Here is a 22,303-nt window from a genome sequence, read left to right on the forward strand (position 1 = left end):
ATCTGGCTGTGTAGAGTGCCTGTCACTGATGAGGGGGATTCTCATTACTGTTGTCACTTCAGTGTTTTTCACCAGGCTCTGTTAAAAACTGCTATCCCACCACAGCTGTCAGCATATTTAGTTTACTGTGAGCATCAGCATCATGAAATTTCCCTCATTGTGCTTATTGAACTTCTCTGAACTTTCACATGTATTCGCATGGATGGATCTTACAGTACAGCATATATTTGCATCACATATAATATGTATTTTTCTATTTATAAGAACCTTAGTCCAAAATAATAGTACTAATAGTAATAACAATAACATGTATGATGATGGTTATTATTATTTTATTATTATTATTGTTGTTGTGGTAGATATTAATGTTATTTATTTAAAAGTTTATTTATTAGTCTGTTATTCTGTACCATGTGGTTGATATTCTGTTGGGGCAAGTACACAAACTTCCTCAGGTGTTCCGACGAATGATGTGACCTGATGCTGGGTTCTGTGTTCTGTGTTCTGCAGTGGAGGCAGAGAGATCATGTTTAACGGTTCTAACCTGAAGTTTGTGGAAAAGGTGAAGCACAAAGATGAACCTGAGGAGCTCACCCTCAAGAAAAAGAAGGAGGTAAGAATATGACCTTTGTATTGCAGAAGTATCGCAGCAGTTTTATAGCAGAAGTTTTCTGTGGTTCCCACCTCCTCATTTCCCATCATCAAGCCACATGACCCCACAAATGACTGGGCTTGGTTATCCACCTCTGTCTCACTTTGGCTGCTAAGACCCCAGCCCAGCCCAGCCCTTCCACAACTCTCCGCCCACCAGCTTAGTGTAGCTTAGCTGTGAGAACTGGACTTAGTCCAATATCAAGACTTTGAGATTTGTGTTTCCAGACATTTGTCTATTCCCCTCCTGGTGTTTAGAGACATACATACTGTATGTGTGTGTGTGTGTATCTGTGTATCTGGTGTGTATGTGTATTTATCATGGTCATCTGTTCCCTCCAGACGTTGGTCTACTTCACCCCTGCTGGTGTGCTGGACTCTGCTGGGTCCAGACAGGTGTCTGTGGAGCTGCTGGTGGGGAACACCTCAGTGACCTGCAGAGAGGAGCTCACCTACCTCCCAGACCCACAATTCACCAGCTTCACCACCACACGCACTGGCAACGACATGTCCGTCATCATACAGGTAGCCTAAACAGACACACTGTAAGGGCCGATTCATAGTCAATGCAAGGTACCCAAACGTGAACACATCAAGTTACATAAGGACGTCATATGTGTGCTTGTGTAGCAAAATGTGTCATGTGTCAAAATGTCACCTAGGGTCGTTTAGTGAATGTACAAACTTTCGTTTAAAAACATAATTACGACGTAATTGGCACATTTAAGTCAGACCATATTTTAGTTTTCGAGTCAATAGGCCTTTTTTAATGGGAGTGCTAGGAGTACTATTATGATCGCATCAAAACTTTTAAAACACTAAGGGCCAGGTGTACTAAGAAAGCGCCGAGTTTTTGTATGCGCAGAATAAGAATGCGAACGCTGTGCTTTGCTATATTGCGTGGAATTTAATAAGCTGCCACTTCATTACGTTAACAGTGTTCATCATCGTCGCCCATCCCAGCCCCCTCTACAACGTCTTTTGCGTGTGCACAGCTGAACCACAAGCGCAGTTGAATATTGCAACATTAAAAAGAATAAAAATGTAGCAATCATACATGATACAAAGATGTCAACAAGCAGCAACAGACAGAGTAGGCCTAGTAGTTCTACCAATCCACTTAAAAAATACTTGAAGTGTTCTGATCCTCTCAGGAATTAATATGCATGACATGGAAAAGTGCAAATAGCCATTCTCAGCTCCCGTGACAGGCAGTCTCCCTCAGTGCGGCCTGTTTGTATATCTCCCCATGTTCTTACGTGCACGTTACGCCTGAAATGGGTGCAAAAACGTACATCTGGCCCTGAGATCAATCAACACAACATGAAACTTTGTTTGAAGTGTGTCTACACATGAACCAGAGCAGCGGTTCCCAACCTGGAGTCCCCGGATCCCATTAGGGGTTGCCAGGGGGTCTGCACAGTGTTGCATGGGCTGAGGTTGTGAGGTTACCAAAATTATATTTGTGCACATTAGATGTATACAATCCCAATAGCACACATTCAATTAGCTATGCATTACAACTTAGAAACACTGAACTAGAGCATTGAGAGCATTGTTTGTGTACACAGAGCTTACTAAAAAGAAAGGCTTTGAACAACCTGGCAAGATGGCAGCGAGCGAATAAACCAACTAACACAATGTGTGGGCAACAACACATTTGTCGTCTTGGACCGCACACCAGCACGGTCACGTCACAGTTGATGTTTAGATACTTGGTTGTATGTGGGCCCTCATGTGATCCTCAGTCCTCTCACATCACCTCTGTCTTTATTCCGGCCTTTCTCTCCGTCCAGAAAACTGTAGACTCCCTGGAGCTGAAAGACTCAGAGATCGAGGTCCGGGCCATGCAGGGGGAGGTGCCCCATCACTGTAAGATAGAACGAATCGAAGACCACACCTCAGTTCTCTGTGTTATTGAAAACCAGCAGGACATCAGCATAGACTTACTGAAGGTAAGAAACCTTTTACTTTTTATTTCAAAGTATCGATGTAAGATCACTGTTAAAGCTTTGTTCAGTAAGATCAATAATTAACGATTAGCATTATCACTGTCAATGTTAATAATTAATTATAGGATAGCTACACCACTGTCATCAGTGTCATGATGTTGTTTTCCTTTTTGTTCTAGATCGCTGTTGGAAATTTTTCATACGAACTTCAAAAGAGCCGGAACCTGCTCTACATCATTGCCATCTCCACCTGTACCACATTAGCCATTTGTGGTAAGGACCGTTATGGGGGCGTTATGTCATGTACATTACACATATTGTTATGGTTATGGTATTTAGCAGACGCTTTTGTCCAAAGTGACATACGAATAACAACATTACAATATCTCAGTTTAACAGTAAACAACTTAAAAGTTGGTAATAGCACATTAAGGAGAATAGCAATAATAAACAAAAATGTAAATTCAATCAATAGCTTAATGAAAATAACTAAATTCAATGCATTATTGTTAATGCAGTACTTGTATCATCTGTGGTGAGGATTATTGTGAATGTTGATATGTTGGCTATCTGCATTTTAAGTCCTGTGGCTTAAACACAATGCGGCTAATTCACAGAAAACTACTGTAAATCACCTTGGACAAAAAATACATATACTGTACATATACTATATAGCAACCATTAAAAGTAAGTGATTTAGATAAAAATCGTTATGATCAACAGATTTCTGGATGCAAGTGGCAATGCTGTTCGTAAAGGCTTTTAGCTCATATTAGCTGCAGCGTTGTCATGGTGATTCAGTTGAAGTCAGCTGTTGTCACATGATGTCTTATTTTCTGATATGGATCACAATTTGTGCTGTGTATGGTTGTGTGTGTGTGTGTGTGTGTGTGTGTGTCTGTGTGTGCGCATGCATGCGCATGTGTGTGGTTAAGTAAGTAAGCCACTAATAGGCTTTTTGTAGAGTGCTTTTCTCAGTCCAAAGTCACAAGTGTTTAACAAGAGCATTATGGTCTAATAATGATTTTCTTTTTTTGTCTCTCTCTCCCTCTGTGTGTGTGTGTGTGTGGGTGGGTGTGTGTGTGTGTGTGTGTGTGGGTGTGTGTGTGTGTGTGTGTGTGTGTGTGTGTGTGTGTGTGTGTATTAGTGGCAGTGGTGCTGGTGGGTGTGTACTTCCATCGTAAGAAGCAGAGCATGCTAAAAGATCAGATGCAAAAGCGAATTGAGACGATCGAATGCCAGATCCGCAATGACATCCGCCAAGGTCAGTCTCCTCAAGAAAACACACACACACCTCACACACACACACACACACACACACACACACACACACACACACACACACACACACACACACACCACATCCATAACCCTCTACACATACCCCTCACACACACATACCCTACACATCACACACAAACACCCCTCATACACACACCTCACATTCATACCCCTCTACACACACCCCTCCCACAACTCTCACGTATACTGTAGCTCTGATCAGCCAAGGTCACTTGTCTATAGACACACACATCTCACACAACCAATCAAATCACCTCTACTGGGACTCCTGCAGTGTGCTGCGAATTGTGCTGCGGATGATGTGAAAGTCTGCAGGTCCTTAATGATTCTGTATGAACTATTTTCACACATAAAGTGAGAACAATTAGATGCCTCTTTTTTTAAGAAGTGTATTTTGAGGGCTTTTTGGGTGGGTAGAATGTGACAGGGGTTGAGTCAAGAAATGAATCACACCCCTCACGCACACACACACACATACCCCCCTCACAGCCCCCTTACATACTGTACACACCACACCCCCTCTCTCACACACACATCTTTCTTTTTTCTCGTAGGTTTTGTGGATTTGCAGACATCGGAGAAATCGGAGCTGATTCCCAGCACAGGAGCCATTCCGTTCCTGGACTACAAGCATTTTGCTTCTAGAATCTTCTTTCCTGAGGTAGCTAGCAGATCGATGCATATGTAATGCATGCAATGTAGAAATGCAGTATGTTGATGGCTGATCAATGGTTGATGTCTTTTTTTACGTTGGACTTGTGTATTTTAGGGAGGACCCTTGGCAACATCTATGATGAAAGACATAACTCAGGTGAGATATTGTAGATGATATGCAAGATGACAGAGCAAAACAGTTGCACACACACACACATACATAGTGACACCTGTCTCGTAAATACAAATTTCCACACATACATGTCCCACCCCCAACACACACACCTACACAAATTGAAGTCTGGGCATGTGTAGTGTTCAGTAAATTGATGTCTGGACATGTTTAGCGTTCAGTAAATTTATTTCTAAACAGATTTCACCTCACTGACCTTTCTCGTGGTCAGTAATGTCAGCAGATGTTACGTTTCTGGCACTGGTAGTTTCATTATACCCTTTGCAAACCCACACCGTGGATGCTTCTCAGCGAGGTGCTGGTCACTAAGAAACCGAATTTTCTGTTTCCAGACGCAGTGGATGTTTTTAATTTACCAAGTTTTCAGCAAGACTTGACAAAGGCAGCACAGCCGAGACTAAAACATTAAAAGCATCCATTGTATCTACAGTAGAAACATGGTGTGGTGTGTGGTTTCTTCAGTTTATGGTTACATGCTAACCAATTCTTCCTGGGCGTCTATCACGCTAACCCATGTTCCTGCAGTTTCATCTCATTAGTTCATTTAAGGCCTGCTTGGGCCTGGTTCTGTCTCATTCTATAAGATTTCTATACTAAAGTTGTGCTATGTTTATGTTCATGTTTTTGTTAATATTTGTTTGCTTTTTAATGTTTTTATTTATGTTTATGTCATTTAACAGACGTTTTGTCCAACGCAAAGTGGTAGTGTACAGTCTTAGTAGTAGTACTTATAGTCCCAAATGTCCCAAAATGCTATCAAATTGTTATAATACATATAGTATTCCTTTAAGATTACTATTATATTTTGTCCCAAAATACTTTAAAATTCCTGCAGATATGTTTTCACAATTGGAGGTTCTATTTCCTTTATCTTTCTGTGGGTTTACTCTCCTGGAGTTCCACCCAGTGTATAGTAAAGCATCCACACTGACCTGATAAGGAAAGTCTCTCCTCATGTTGATTGATGTTATTCATAAAATGTTTAGGATTCTGATTGGCTGTCAGCTTTTATTCGCAAAATTGCAATGAGATGCGTTTCTACAAAAGTTAGCAACGATGTTGCTTAACCATCATGGTACAACGCAGCGTGCGCTCAAACAACTATGTTGTAACACCTGTTTCTAGAAAGCATCGTACCTGTGTCGCATTTCGCTACTACCAGGTGGTGTCTCCATGTGCCTGCACGAGTTTGCATCCTGTCTCTCCTTGTCACTTTTGAATAAGAGTGGATGAAACACAGCAGAAGATTTTAACCCTAGATATTTATGTGTATAGTTACTCTATGTCGATAGACCATTTATTGACATAAGTTAAAAAGAATAGTCTAAAATAAAGTTGCATGGCAGTGCCACCTAATCAGGGAACTGAACCTACAACGTCCTAATATCAAGTCACCTGCTTTAACTACAAAGGTTGCAACAGAAGTGACTGAAAGTGATCCCCAACTATATCTTTCTTCATGTTATTGATGTGTGGACGTTGTCATTCATATTAGCTAAAGTGATACTTTTCTCCCGTTTTCGTTATTGTTATTGTTCTCGGTGTGAATGTGCTCTGAAAGTGAATGTAACTGTTCTGTGTCCTGCAGCTGTCCGTGAAGGAGCATCAGGACCAGAGGTGCAAAGCGCTCTCCCACCTGCTCAGAGATCAGCTCTTCCTCACCTCGTTCGTCCACACGCTGGAGGAGCAGAAGAGCTTCCTCGTCAAAGACAAGTCAGTGTGTGTGTGTGTGTGTGTGTGTGTGTGTGTGTTTGTGAGAGAGAGAGAGAGAGGGAGAGAGAGAGCCCACGCTTGTGTGAGTGTGTGTGTGTGAGAAAATGAGAAGTGTGTGTGTGTGTGTGTGTGTGTGTGTGCGTGTATGAGTGTATTGAAAGGGTTGAAACCACAGAAGCAAACGCAAAATCTTACAGAAACTGGGTCTTGAAAGAACGATTTTGATGTAACGTACTACAGTATATAACTGCCAGACGACAATGTAATATATGAGTTAATGGTAGCTAAATACAAAGTCAGCTATGTTTTATTTTTAGCTGGAGACTGAAGCCTTTCTTCCCATTTTAGTTGCTCCACTTCCGCTTGTGTCCAGCATGATCCAGCACAATTTATTAGAAATGATGACCATTCAGTTTAAGGCAAGAATCTTTATTGATCACCACCATCCAGCTCAGCAAATGGAAAAAATATGTATTAGTCAGCCAAGTGTGTTAGCCTAGAAAACAATATAGATAGTGTGCGTGTTAAGCAGTATAGCATCATATGTATAGTGTTTTTGAAAGTACCAGCTTGTGTGTGTGTGTGTGTGTGTGTGTGTGTGTGTGTGTGTGTGTGTGTGTGTGTGTGTGTGTGTGTATTTGTGCGTTAGGTCTCAGAGAACTGAAAACGGCACCACAGATCACAGCTTCTTATCTGTATGTGTGTTTCCAGGAAGTGGCCTTGGTGAAGAGAGAACTGTGAAAAGTGTGAACATGTGTGTGTGTGTAAGTGTGAGTGTGTCATATACTGTATCAGTGTGAATGTGATTGTGAGTCTGTTGTGTTTATTTAATCTCCTCACATCCACACAGTAACTTGATCAGATTACAACCATGTTGATGTTCTCATGGATAACGGAATCTTCAGTGTGGAAAAAAACAGTGTGTAAAGTTTAGTGCGCTTAGAAGCAGATTTTCTGCCGTAACTTCGCTTCACAGGGTCATAAAAGAGTTAAGTATGACTCCGGGACTGCATTCCAATTCTCATATTTCCACTCATATTAGGTATTGTAAGTACAGAAATTGGAAATTCAGCCTGGAGCTAGTCGGAGAGGGTCTTATGCAGAGGCAGACATCATTTGATTACAACCATCTAGTAAACCAGCTGATGCTAATTAGCGGCCAGGTAGGTTAGCTAATTAGCAGCCAGGCGGGTTAGCTAATTAGCAGCCAGGTAGATTAGCTAATTAGCGGTGTGACCTGTGTACAAAGACAGAAGTTAATGCATGGCAGGACTTTTACTTCCTGAAACTTGTGAACTTTAGTTGTGTCTCAAACTATAGAATTTATAGAATTTATTTATGACACTACTGAGAAATTTGCACTGTGTAAATAGTCTGAGAGGGTCGAACATGTGGCTCTGTCCCTGCTGAAGGGCAGTGCATTCTGAGTGAGGTGACACCGTGTTGAAATGGTGGTAGAGAAGGGCTTTGTAGTGGCGAATTATTGGGAGAGAAGGGCGGAGTAGTGGCGAAATGTCAGACTTTCCAGTCGCCAGCTTTATCACAGCAACGCCTGTTTGAATCATACCCGCTGTTGTGACAGTAATGACACATAAAGATGTCATCAGCCCCAGCCCCCAGCTCAAGATGCAGTCCACGAACGAGCATTCGGATCTGGCACTGGGCTCTATTAGCCTGGAGGCCAGACTCTCTGCGAAGAAGAGAGTTTCCAATTTCTACATCCATTGGCAAACGTTTATTTCCTGGTTTGGATGGAGTTCAATCACTAACGTTTGGTAATGATGTATGATAACCAAGGGGGACACAACGATAACAAAAAGGCTTGAAACTTGAATGTAATCGCTCTTAGGAACACCCTCTGTTCGCTGATTGGGCGGAGATGCACTTGCCGGAGTTAACAAAGCTGTGTCAAGCTATACCAGACGGAGTATGAAGAGAAATGAAATTGAGCGGAAGTACGCACAGTAGTTAGAGTGGAGGCGGTTCACTCGCTAACAGAGTTGAAGTGAGTAGGGACTCTGTTGCGGAAAAGGCCTAGGACTCTATAGGGTATCTTGAGGCAATGCTGGTTGTAACTGTTACCTACGGCCTCCGCTGCAATGCAGCTACTACGTACATCAATGTTATTCCTCATTGTTGTACTGTAAACTGTAAATGTTCTATACGTATTAAGGGATGAAATGGGGAATTCAGTTCTACAGTTATTCCCCCACACGACATCTGACACCGTGACACAACTGAGGTCTGGTGCTCAATTTCACATCTTGTTCCGACTCCCTGGATGAATAGTGAAGTTGCTGGCCTTGCAAAGCCAGACACACTCACCGCATACTTGACACAGACACACACACACGCACACAGCATACTTGACAAACACACACACACACACACTCACACGCTGCATATTTGACAGCACACTTCCCCAGTCAGATGTGAGGTGTGTGATGTGAGGCTAAGTTGGTTTATGGTTCCAAGTCAAAGAGAGAATCTGCTACAAGTTATTTGATTCTCAGAATTGTTTGGCTTCTGCCCCATCTGACTTGCTCTTCCCCTTTCCCTCTTCTGTTTCATCATTTCCCCTCTCTCCCCAACCTGACCTCTCACTTCCTCTACTCTGCTCTCTCTCTCTCTCTCTCTCTCCCCACTCTCTCCCCATCTCACGGCTCCTGTCTTCATATTTCAACTCCACCTCTATCTCTTTCTCTCACTACTCCCTGTCTCTCTCTCCCCCCTCTCTCACTCTTTCTCTTCTCTCTCTATGTCTCTCTACCCCCTCTCTCCTTCTCTCTCTTCTCATCTGTTGTTCTCTCTGCCCCTCACCCTCGTATCCTTCCTCATTTCTACCTATGGTTCTCTCTCTCTCCTTCTCTCTCTATTTTTCTTTACATCTTACATCTCATCCTTTCTTTACGCTCTTATCCTTATCTCTCTCTCTTCTTCCTCCTGCTTGTCTCTTCTATCCATTCTTCTCTCCCCTCCTCCGTATATCCCCAGGGTGATGGTGGCGTCCCTGTTGACGCTGGCGCTGCATGACGACCTGCCGTACCTGACGCAGGTGATGGAGGGGCTGCTGGTGTCGCTGATGGAGCAGCCCAGTAACGCCCAGCCCAAGCTGCTGCTGCGCCGCACCGAGTCCATCGTGGAGAAGCTGCTCACCAACTGGATGTCCATCTGCCTCTACGGCTTCCTCAGGGTCAGGAAGGAGTTGTGTTGCTTTTTCATTGCGAAAGAGTTCAAGTGTACCGCAAGCACATCCAAAAGCGATATAGAATGGGTGCTGGACAGACAAGCATATGTCAGGAAAAATAACAAGAAGTCCACACAGAAGAATATGCTCCTCAGTTTAGGGTTTTTTGAAATGGTAAATCACCACGTGTAATGTTTTGGGCCCTAGCCCTTCCGAAAAGTTACACATGGTGATTTACCATGAAAAAAAACTGAGGAGCATATTCCAGTGTGCTGACTTCTTGTTCTGTTTCTTTTTCATTCTTAGGGTCAGGCAGTATTTATGGATTGTCTTATATTCATTCAGATTCATGTGTGTTAAAAGGTCCATATCAACTATTTGGGGAAGGAAGCCTGTTTCCTGTCTACCCTAGAGTTCATATAAGAGGATAAAGCTCTTCTGTGTGTGTGTGTGTGTGTGTGTGTGTGTGTGTGTGTGTGTGTGTGTGTGTGTGTGTGTGTGTGTGTGTGTGTGTGTGTGTGTGTATGTGTGTGTGTGTGTGTGCGTGTGCAATAACCCAGTCTGACACTGTTAGCCTAGCCTAGCTTAGCTTAATGCACTGTAAGTGGGTTATACCAGTTAGCCTATTACTAGCCTATAGCTAAAAGTTGGCATGTTCCCTTACAGTAATGTGTGTAGCCATCACCACTTTCACAACTAGGGGTTAAATTGATTATCCGGAGTAAAATGCACTTTAGATCAATTTACGGATGATTGGGAGTACATATGTTGAGTTGACATCAAATCATGTAATTCGGATGTGTTTAGAGAGAGTTAGTCAACACCCGGGCATGTCCTTTCGCCGTTACAAAACGCTATTTTTATACCTCTTCTACTGTTCCAAACAACATTACACTTACGTGGTAGTGAGTAGAGGGTCCCTAAAGCCAAACCGAAGTATCCCCAGGTCTTTATGTGGTCGGATAGAGAGTCCAGAATGAATTTAATCAAGCCAGTACCTTTCTGGAATTGTCGCTGCTGCAGCTGGGGAACATTTTAGCAACACTTCAGCAACATTTCCGGAAAGGTACTGACTCGATTAAATACATTCTGGACTCTATCCGACCACATAAAGACCTGGGGATACTTCGGTTTGGCTTTAGGGTCCCTCTACTCACTACCACGTAAGTGTAATGTTGTTTGGAACAGTAGAAGAGGTATAAAAATAGCGTTTTGTAGCAGCGAAAGGACTTCCAGGCTAACGAGTTTTGGCTAAAAACGGTAAAATTGAACTTTCTCAAAACACATCCGAATGACATGATTTGATGTCAACTCAACGTATGTACTCCCTGATCTAAAGTGCATTTTACTCCGGATAATCCCTTTAAGAGACCTTTTTAGCAGGTTGTCTGATAAAGCCATCTGTCTGTGTCTATGTGTGTGTGTGTGTGTGTGTGTGTGTGTACGTGTGCGTGCGTGTGTGTGTGTTTCTCATGTTTACGTGTGTGTATGTGTGTGTGTGTGTGTGTGTGTGTGTGTGTGTGTGTGTGTGTGTGTGTGTGTGTGTGTGTCCATCAGGAGAGTGTGGGGCAGCCGCTGTACCTGCTGGTGTGTGCGTTGATGGAGCAGATCAGTAAAGGCCCGGTGGACTCGGTCACAGGGAAAGCCCTCTACACCCTCAACGAAGACTGGCTGCTGTGGCAGGCCCAGGACTTCAACTCACTGGTAACACACCACTTCCCTTGTGTGTGTGTGTGTGTGTATAGTGTGTGTGTGTGTGTAGATTTCAGTCCCAAGGTAAAACATAACTAGCTCCATGTGTGTGCGTGTGTGTGTGTGTATGTGTAAAATTCTGCCCCTTGGCAACACACCATCACCGTGTGTGTGTGTGTGTGTCTTTCTGTGTCTCGCCTGTTAACACACCACTTACACTGTGCCCAGCAACGACACCCTCACCACAAACATCATTCAAACACACAACTGTTACCCCAGATACACCACTGACACTTAAGCACATCACTGATATCCAAACTCACCACTGACACTCTCTACTCCACACAACTGACCCACAAACACAACTGACCCACAAACACAACTGACCCACAAACACAACTGACCCACAAACTCACAACTAACCCACAAACTCACCGCTGACATCTTGAGCTATGGGTTCACACATACGTAAACTAAAAATATATGCCACAATTCCAATCTGGTGGTGCTGGGGTGGGTGAAATAACCTTGTGATGTTGCAACTTGTGTTTGTTTATATCGCAATGCTTTGCTGAGACAAAATAACCTTGTTGTGATCTTACAACTTGTGTGTGTTAAATATCTTAGTGCTATGCTGAGACAAAATAACCTTGTTGTGATCTTACAACTTGTGTGTGTTAAATATCGTAGTGCTATGATATGAGACATTTGAGTTTGAGAGCAAACATCGCTCTCTATTTTTTCTCCACCTTCCACAATCTAACCACAATCTACACAATCTAATCTACCATCATCCATATACTGCCTGGGTGGAGTTTGACAGGAAAAGAGACATCTGTGTGTGTGTGTGTGTGTGTGTGTGTGTGTGTGTGTGTGTGTGTGTGTGTGTGTGTGTGTGTGTGTGTGTGTGTGTGTGTGTGTGTGTGTGTGTGTGTGTGTGTGTGTGTGTGTGTGTGTGTGTGTGTGTGTGTGTGTGTGTGTGTGTCTGTTTCTGGTGTTGAATCAGATCGTAGGGAGCTCAGACTTTATTTACAATACAAACTCAGGCTCTAGATTAAAAGGCAATGCATCACACAAAATCAATAACACAATAACAATGATAGTGAGAAGCCTACAACACATGCACAGTATATAATGCAAACAAACAAGCAAACAAATAAAGTGGGAAAAGGTGTTGCCCTGGCAACAGGTTTCAGTTCTGCTTCACAACAGAGGAAGGAAGTGGAGACTTGAGGTACTGGTATAGCATATCCTTCTCTTTCATTTAGCTGGCTGACATGATGGCACAACTAGGCACACACAAACACACACACACACACACACACACACACACACACACACACACACTCTCTCTCTTTCTCTGTATCTCTCTCTCTCTCTCTCTCTCTCTCACACACACACACACACACAAACACACACACTCTCGCACTCAGACATCACTCAGGGCCAGATGTACGCTTTTGCGCCCACTACGCGCCTACTTGTTTTGCAACGTGTGCGTAAAAACATGTCGAGGCATGTACAGACAGGCCACACTGAGGAAAAAGTGCAGATTGCCTGGTGCAGGAGCTGAGAATAGCAATTTGCACTTTTCCATGTCATGCATATGCATTCATAGGAGGGTCAGGGGAACATGGGAGTTTTGTGTGAAAAGGATGGGAGTAGAAGCGTAAAATGCGCCGAATTAGATATTCCCCTGTATGTATGAAAACTACCCATGAAAGCGCACATCTGTTGCGGTGAAACATTACCGCCTGTTGAAAGCAGGTGTTAGTCCAAATTGTAGTTAAATGCGTCAAAAAGAGAAACTTCCAAAGACAACAGAATCACTATTCAGAGCACCAGTTCTGCGTCTTTGTACTACATCAAAAGCACACTTAACTCTCGCTGCCCCTTTGAATGTCTTACTTTCACTTTCACACTATGCACTTAAACTTTACTTGGCTATTTGCTATGTTTGACCAATCTTCCATAGCCTACGTACACAAGTAGTTTGAGTAGAACTACTGCTCTACATTATCCCCCTGCTTGTTGACATTTTATCATGTATTGTATTATTTCATGATCGCTAAACGTTTGATTCCTTTTAATGTTGTCATCGGTTAACTTCATTCAACTGTGCTTGTGATTGAATCATGTTGTTGAGATGTTGTGCAAATTGCGGTAAGGGGGCGGAGAAAGACGCTGATAACCCGATGAACTACAGTACACGTTTCATAAATACCACGCAAGCTTACTGTAGGTATCATAGTGTTAGCTTTCTGCGGGTTCGCCAGGGCACTGATAACGCTGCGTTCGCAAATATACGTACATCTGGCCCTCACACAAACACACACACACACACACACACACACACACACACACATGCACACAAATGGTATTATTATTGGGCTGTGGTTCATCTGTGATTACACCCATGGTGTGTGTTCTGTCTGAGACACGCACACACACATGTACACATCTTGACCTCCACACACCCCACCCTGTATCCTCACAGGATGTGGTGAGGCACAGAGCAGACAGAACTCGCTCTTTGAAGTTGTGTTTCTCAATGCGACATAAAAACTTTATATTATACTTTACTTTATATTCATGAGCGTAGTTATAAAAACATACCAGGTGTTTACAACGTGTTGACCTTGGGTCAATAGAAACGTTTTGTATATTATAGTCCCATTCATATTCATAGCTGTAGTTCTACGTAACAGAACAGAGGACGTGTGTGTGTGTGTGTGTGTGTGTGTGCTCGTGTGTGTGTGTGTGTGTGTGTGTGTAGGCAATGCTGTGGTTTGTGCAGGGATTCTCAGTAAAGTTATTGTTCTGCAAGTCAAAGTGAAAACGAGTGTCAACAACAGTGCTATGACTCAGTAACGGCATTTGTGTGAAGCCTCACAGCCCTGTGTGTGTAATGCCACACTCGTGTGTGTGTGTGCAATGCCACACTCGTGTGTGTGTGTGTGTGTGTGTGTGTGTGTGTGTGTGTGTGAGAGGGTGTATCCTGTGTGTGCAATGCCAGACTCGTGTGTGTGTGTGTGTGTGTGTTAGGGCTGTCAATTTTCCTCTATTATCCCATTCGAATTTCATTCCTTATTATTTTTTTAAATTTGAGTTATATTAGAATATTTAATGGTAAATGTTGACTTATTAATATTTACTATTTTTCTATCTACTCACACTGTAAAAACTGGTTTATGAATTGCCACTACCACTATGACATTTGCGCCACAGCTAGGGTGTATCCTGTGTGTGCAATGCCACACTCATGTTGGCGCATCGTGACTGTATATCAAAAGACAGTATAACTTTACCCCTTTTTGCTTATATGAAGCTGTATTGGTAATGGTATATGATTGTCTGTGTCATGTGTGTGCGTGTGTGTGTGTGTGTGTGCAATGCCACACTCGTGTGTGTGTGTGTGTGAGGGTGTATCCTGTGTGTGCAATGCTACACAAAATGCCACACTCGTGTAATGGTATAGGATTGTCTGTGTGTGTGTATGTGTGTGTGTGTGTGAGGGTGTGTGCTTAATGCGCATAATGACGGTATATCAAAAAACAGTGTAACTTTACCCCTTTATGCTTATATGAAGCTGTATTGGTATTGGTATAGGATTGTCTGTGTGTGTGTGTGTGTGTGTGTGTGTGTGTGTGTGTGTGTGTGTGTGTGTGTGTGTGTGTGTGTGTGTGTTTGTGTGTTTGTGTGTGAGGGTGTATGCTGTGTGTGTGTGTGTGTGTGTGTGTGTTTGTGTAGAGGCTGACAGTGCTGTTTGCAGTGACGATGTTGAAATGTATGTGTGTGTGTGTGTGTGTGTGTGTGTATAGAAGCTGACCGTGCTGTTTGCTGTGATGATGTTAAAGTGTGTGTGTACAGTATGTGTGTGTGTGTGTGTGTGTGTGTCTGTGTGTGTGTGTGTCTCGAAGCTCGTGCTGTTTGCGGTGATGATGTTAAAGTGTGTGTGTGTGTGTGTGTGTGTGTGTGTGTGTGTGTGTGTGTGTGTAGAAGCTGACCGTGCTGTTTGCAGTGATTATATTGAAATGTGTGTGTGTGTGTGTGGAAGCTGACCTTGCTGTTTGCAGTGATGATGTTAAAGTGTGTGTGTATGTGTGTGTGTGTGTGTGTGTGTGTAGAAACTGACTGTGCTGTTTGCAGTGATGATTTTGAAGTGTGTGTGTGTGTGTGTGTAGAAGCTGACCGTGCTGTTTACAGTGATGATGTTAAAGTGTGTGTGTGTGTGTGTGTGTGTGTGTAGAAGTTGACGGTGCTGTTTGCGGTGATGATGTTAAAGTGTATGTGTGTGTGTGTGTGTAGAAGCTGACCGTGCTGTTTGCGGTGATGATGTTAAAGTGTGTGTGTGTGTGTGTGTGTGTGTGTGTGTGTGTGTAGAAGTTGACGGTGCTGTTTGCGGTGATGATGATAAAGTGTGTGTGTGTGTGTGTGTAGAAGCTGGCGGTGCTGTTTGCGGTGATGATGATAAAGTGTGTGTGTGTGTGTGTGTGTGTGTGTGTGTGTGTGTGTGTGTGTGTGTGTGCAGAAGCTGACGGTGCTGTTTGCGGTGGGCACGGAGGGGGAGGTGAGTGAGCCGCTGGACATCTCTGCGCTGGACTGTGACACGGTGGAGCAGGTGAAGGAGAAGATCCTGCTCACCTTCCACCGCAAGTTCGGCTTCCGCTACACACAGCAGCTCCGCGACATCGACATCGGTGAGTACCGCGCTAACGACAGGAAGAGAGCATGTAACGGATGCCAGCTCGTTAGCTGTGTGAGTAGAACGTTAGTAAACCTCACTCCCTGACGCCTCAAGAGCGCCGCTGGCATGAAAGCTAGTAGCCTGGGCTTTCTCTGGATTGTTAGCACGCTCGACTCCCGATCCGAGGTGCTGCTGTTTCGTGGGTTCGAGTCCGGGCGAGTGCAGGGCTGGACCGCGGTGGTTCCACACAACGCAGGTTACAAGCACAGTCCCGTACTTCCTGTACCGCTGGGTAACGACATGAAGAGAGCGTAGTCCCGTACTTCCTGTACCGCTGGGTAACGACATGAAGAGAGCGTAGTCCCGTACTTCCTGTACCGCTGGGTAACGACATGAAGAGAGCGTAGTCCCATACTTCCTGTACCGCTGGGTAACGACAGGAAGAGAGTGTAGTCCCGTACTTGCTGTACCGCGGTAACAACAGGAAGCCCTTATCAGAAAGTCTTATAGGGCCACAACTGTGGGCAACTGACTGGGGCACCTGCACAGTACGCCAGTGTCTCGGACTCAATTCCCATCCCATGGTCCTCTCCAGGTGTGTGTGTGTGTGTGTGTGTGTGTGTGTGTGTGTGTGTGTGTGTGTTGACCTGTGTTGTTTAAATTCATACAGCAAGCTTGGGTAGAGTAACACCACCATGCTTCTCTCTGCAGTACCTGTTTTTTTGGTCACTCACTCCCTTCCTCTATTTTTCTCTTTCATTTTTCTTTGAACCCTCCCCCTCTTTCTCACTTTTTCTCTTCTCCTTTTTTGCAATGCCCCCTCTCCCTCCCTTTCTCTCTCCCTCCCCCTCCCTCCCTCTCCCTCCCTCCCTCCCTCCCTCTTTCTCTCTCTCTCTCTCTCTCACACAGAGTATGAGCGTGATGGGCATTATGAGGCCCTACAGGAAGTGGACGGCAGCTCAGAGATGATGGGGGAAGTCACCATGCTCAACACCCTCAAACATTACAAGGTACGCACACACTGTGTGTGTATGTGTTTGTGTGTGTGTGTGTGTAGAAAAGTTCCCACGTAACACCCTCAAACATTGCAAGGGAAGCAGACATTGTGTGTGTGTGTGTGTGTGTGTGTGTGTGTGTGTGTGTGTGTGTGTGTGTGTGTGTGTGTGTGTGTGCGCGTGCTCAAACGTGTCTGTGTTTTAGAGAAAATGTGTGTGCGCATGTCCAGCTGCCCATATCTGTGTGAGGAAGGAAGTAAATGAGTGTGTGTGTGCTGTGATGTGAAAGTGTCTGTGTGTGTGTGCTGTGATGTTAAAGTTTGCTCTCTGTGTGTGTGTGTGTGCTGTGATGTTAAAGTGTGTGTGTGCTGTGATGTTAAAGTTTGCTATCTGGTGGGTGTGTGTGTGTGTGTGTGTGTGTGTGTGTGTGTGCGTGCGTATGTGCGTGTGCATGTGTGTGTGAGTGAGTGTGTGTGTGCTGTGATGTTAAAGGTGACACTGTGCGATGTAACTCCACTGGGTCAGTGATGAGCTTGTGCAGGTACTGTCCACTTGACTGGACACTTGGCTACAGTATATTTTATATTTATATATATATATTTTAATATATGTTGTAGCCCTTCTACACCTTGTAGCTCATTCCCTATTGCATATTATTTTTCCCTATACTGTACTAGTATTTTTCTAGTTTGTTAAGCAATTCTAGTATGTTTACATGTTTGTCTTTTCATAGTCTTAGTTAATATTTAAAGGTAGGGTATGGAATGAGCTTTGTTGGCCATTTTTGCAAAATCACTTGAAATCCTATTCCTAACCCACTTATAGCCACTAAGTTGGAAGCACTGAAATGGAAATTAAACACGTCAATCATCTGCGGAACGGGCAGGGCTCGAAAAACTCCAGCCAATAGAATTCCTCACCCCATACCATCATTTCACAGCTCGTTCGTCAATCTAACGTCTTACTCCTCTTCCTCCTCCCCCTCCCCACCGCGCGCGACCCTTTCGAAAGCTGGTGACCGCGAGTCAGTGCTGAAACGAAACCAACTGCCTGCTGCTGCACGTCCATGTTCCCCTCTTGTTGTATATGTGTCACTTCATTTCTATACAAACTAACTAAGGCAGCGGATACCTACGGAAACTCAATCACCCACGCAATAAATAAGCTATGTAGCAAAAAATACATTTTACCGTGACACGAAGAGTGCTGTAAACATGAAATCGAAACTTAACAGCTTGGAGCTACGGTGGAATAGGCGAACCAACGGGCCAGCACTAAACTCGGATATTTCAGGAGATAATCGCCCTGGTAAGAACAAACCAGATTCTGTTCAAATATACACACCTATGGCTACTGAACCATATGTACTACAACCCTTTGGAGGTGAATAAAGAATGTAATTGGGGAAGTTGATGTGAGTGATTGTATGGAGACTAGAGCTCATAGTGCTGTAGACGCCAGGCTGGCATTTCATTTAGCCTGGCTCGCTCTCGCGCTGCGCATTTGAATTGTCGCTCGTGCATGGAGGGCGGGACTTGAGGTTGTATATGTTCAAACTCTGCCGTCTGTTTTGCTAATTCCGTACCCAACCTTTAATAACAAGCAAAGTTATTGCACTGATCATTTTTGCACTACTACCACTGCACACACTCCACACTACCAGAGCACCTTGTGTGTGTGTGTGTGTGTGTGTGTGTGTGTGTGTGTGTGTGTGTGTGTGTGTGCCCAGAGGTGCTTGCTGACTGCACTTAAGTCTGCTGTGTGTGTGTGTGTGTGTGTGTGTGTGTGTGTGTGTGTGTGTGTGTGTGTGTGTGTGTGTGTGGACAAGTGTGTCTCTGTCAAAAGGTCATCAAGTAATGTGTGTTCTAGGGAGTTAATTTAATCTGTGTGTTACTACACACATTCTGATAACACTCCAATTAGATTAAATCCCTAGAAAACATTTCCATTCTCTATCACTAGGGTAATTACCCACGTTGTGTGTGTGTGTTTGTGTTTGTTTGTGAAATAGAGTGAGTGAGTGAGGGAGAGAGAGAGAGGAGAGAGAGAGAGAGAGAGAGAGAGAGAGAGAGAGAGAGAGAGAGAGAGAGAGAGAGAGAGAGAGACTGTGTGTGTGAAAAAGAGAGAGAGATGTTAATGTGAATACTGTAGGTGTGAATTTAAGGAGAGCAGTTACAGTTTTGTAACTGTTTGTCTTGTGCGTGTGTGTGTGTGTGTGTGTGTGTGTAGCCTATACGTGTGTGTGTGTGTGTGTGTGTGTGTGTGTGTGTGTGTGTGTGTGTGTGTAGCCTATATACACATATACAGTATGTGTATGTGTGTGTGTGTGTGTGTGTGTGTCCCTTAATGCCTCCCCTTAAGCTCCCTCATGTGCTGTTATATAAGAGACTGAGCTTATGGTATAGCCTCCATATGACTGCAGTCCTAACATGTCAAGTGACTGTAGTGGAGCTGCACAGTTAATTGATTTTCAATTAACTTAATTGATTTTCAATTAACTGTGCGGTCACAAATTGAACTAATGCAATTAGCTCATTGCAAAGGCTGCAATGGATCATGCTGTTTGTGAATATGTGGTAAATCTTGTCACATCCAGGGATGGGCAGTATGTATTTATGATACATGTATTTGAAATACAGTATGTACAGCTTTTTAATTGTCTGTTTAATCAACAGAGTCAGTGTAGTGATGAAGGAATAGGTTAAATCGACAGATATGGATGGTTTAGAAAGTATTTCTGGTATTTCCCAAATACAGTAGCCTTTTTTTGATACATGCTATGGCCAGTTGGAAAGATTGTGATTGGGTGATTTTCCCCAAACTGTGCAGCCCTAGACTGCTTTAATAACATAGGACTGTGCTGCCTGCTAAATAATGCTGCCCTGATGGGGAAAAGACACCAAGAAATGCTCTTTCTCTCTCTCTCCACAGATCCCTGACGGGGCCACCATCAAGGTCATCACAAGGAAAGTGCAGCTTCCTCAGAGCCCTACACTCAGTTTCAAAGGTGAGTACGCACACACTCACACACACACACTGCCCTTCCTCACCACAGTGGCCACAGACATACAGTTAATGTATTTAGATCACTGTGAGGTTTGTTGTTGTTTTTTTTCGGTTGAAACACGTTCCTGTAATTATGTCCCAATGCTTCGGATCCAGACTCAAATTCTGAATAGAGTTTAGAGTATGGCTACGTCAGGCTAACCCGTCTCCCCACCCGACCTTCAACTTGAGTCTCCGAGGTACCAAAGGGCACACCTAGAGCTTGACCAGAACCCCAAACAGCCAGGCTCGGTAATGCAGTCAGAGTGTATACTCACCTTACTCATAGTAACGGCACTCCATCACACACACACACACACACACACACTAGACCAGCGTTTCTCAAACTGTGGGGCGCGCCCCACTAGTGGGGCGCAGAGACGTGCCAGGTGGGGCGCGAGCTGACGTGAAAAACCGGAGATTTCTTTTTAATCTGTAGCCTGTGCCTTTCTTTATTGATAATTACGAGAATGCACCTCCATCTCACAAAACAAACACAAACAAGGTAATCTAGACTCTTGTAGGCCTATCATTGACCAGATGAGAATGTCTGTCCTGGAACCATAGTCCGAAAAAAATGATTGATGTCGGATTTAATTGCAGCGGGAAAAAAAACCCTGTTTATGTTCGAGACGAGCGCAGTAAAATTGAAGGATATCTTGGCTATCTGTCCGACGACACAATTGCTGTTCTGCGATCTCGAAGAACAACTGCTTGACAAACGCAAACACTCATGTTTTGCCTTGCAAGTGGACAAGGCCACCACAAAGGTGGTTTAGTTATTGCTTATGTCCGCTTTGTTAACTTGACAGCGGGCGAAGATATTCTATTCTGCGAGTATGCCAAAAGTAGGGCCACTGCAGATGAACTATTCAACATTGATCTCAACAATTAGTCTACGTGGCAGAACAGGTAATCAAATGGGAAAACTGTGAGGGACTTTGCTCGGTTGGCGCACAGATGATAGCAGGTCAAATAAATGCTATCGTCGTGATAAAGAGGGTAGTGCCTGATGCGCAACAGACGGACTGTTTCATTCAGGGAAGCGCTCGCGTCAAGGCTTGACCTGAATAAGATTTTGAACGAGGTTGTGAGAGTGTTGAACTTCATTTATAACACAATGGTAGCATATAGTTGGCCCTTTTGCTGTATTATTGGAAATCAGCTTTTTTTGAAGCAAGGATTGACACCTTGTCAATGACAAAAAACTGACGTTATTGGTCATTGATTTAGATTTTTATTTTCTCTATTTTTGAACTGATATTTATCTTTAGTAAACTGTTATTTGTTAGGCCTACTGATGTATATTTAGCAAGTGACGTTATAAATATGACAATTTTGAGCTTGACCTATACTTTCTATAGAGCGATGATGGACAGGTGGGGCTCGAGAAAGCCCCCTTGATTAAAGTGGGGAATGAAAGAAAAAGTTTGAGAACCACTGCACTAGACTGTCAATCCTTCACAGAGGCACACACTATCTGGCATTAACGTAGGCCTTTGATATTTTTTGTACCATTTGGACTTTTTATGAATGAGCAAAAGGTCCACAAGGCGAATGTTGGCTACTCAGACTCCTGGTTTGGCTCTGGCCGTGTGCCGTTACCTAATGTCTGAGCGGAACACCAGGGGATAAGCCCTCGAGTCCCACAGTACAAAGAGGCCCTCAGAGCAGAACAGAGAGCCGCAACGCCGCTCCAGATTAGACCACATGAGATTATTAATCTGCCGTGATCCACTCATCCGGAAAATAAAACTCCTTTTTTTCCCACGCTCTCAAATTACCTTCTGTTGCTCCACTCACCCCTATCAAATACAGCTGTTACTCTTGTCCTAGAAATGACAGAACTCTCTGTTTTCTCCACTGACTGAACTGACTGACTGTTCTCTCTACTGAATAGAATGGAATGGAATGGAATAGAATACAGTAGAATGCCGTTATTGTTTTTCATTGGGCAGTTTAACAAAACTTCTCAGCAACCCTGAGTTCTTGATATAAAAATTTTGAAGAATATTAGGCAATTTATTTATAAAATGTCTATACATAAAAAATAAGGTAAACATGTTTTATAAAACAGTAGAACTACTGTATCCTATACAAACATGTATGTTGCATGTGTGTGTGTGTGTGTGTGTGTGTGTGTGTGTGTGTGTGTGTGTGTGATTAACAGAGGAACCTGACTTTGAAACAAAGTACTATCACCTGGTGAGTAGAAGTTTATATCCATGTTTG

The 22,303-nt window shown here is 43.6% G+C and overlaps 1 protein-coding gene across 1 annotated transcript in view; it reads left to right on the forward strand.

Moving 5' to 3' along the window:
* Nucleotides 1–22,303, forward strand: part of plxnc1 (plexin C1) — a 36,145-nt gene that overhangs the window by 8,386 nt on the left and 5,456 nt on the right. The window contains exons 12-25 of the mRNA XM_062517580.1: nt 511–613; nt 994–1,176; nt 2,448–2,606; nt 2,783–2,876; nt 3,751–3,867; nt 4,460–4,566; nt 4,675–4,716; nt 6,341–6,465; nt 9,460–9,658; nt 11,210–11,356; nt 15,876–16,044; nt 16,941–17,041; nt 19,958–20,033; nt 22,242–22,276. Of these exons, the coding sequence (XP_062373564.1) occupies nt 511–613; nt 994–1,176; nt 2,448–2,606; nt 2,783–2,876; nt 3,751–3,867; nt 4,460–4,566; nt 4,675–4,716; nt 6,341–6,465; nt 9,460–9,658; nt 11,210–11,356; nt 15,876–16,044; nt 16,941–17,041; nt 19,958–20,033; nt 22,242–22,276 (1,657 nt within the window). The remainder of the gene's footprint in view (nt 1–510; nt 614–993; nt 1,177–2,447; nt 2,607–2,782; nt 2,877–3,750; nt 3,868–4,459; nt 4,567–4,674; nt 4,717–6,340; nt 6,466–9,459; nt 9,659–11,209; nt 11,357–15,875; nt 16,045–16,940; nt 17,042–19,957; nt 20,034–22,241; nt 22,277–22,303) is intronic.

The sequence above is a fragment of the Sardina pilchardus genome, chromosome 17 (assembly GCF_963854185.1).
Source record: "Sardina pilchardus chromosome 17, fSarPil1.1, whole genome shotgun sequence".
In the NCBI taxonomy this organism is placed as follows: domain Eukaryota; kingdom Metazoa; phylum Chordata; class Actinopteri; order Clupeiformes; family Clupeidae; genus Sardina; species Sardina pilchardus.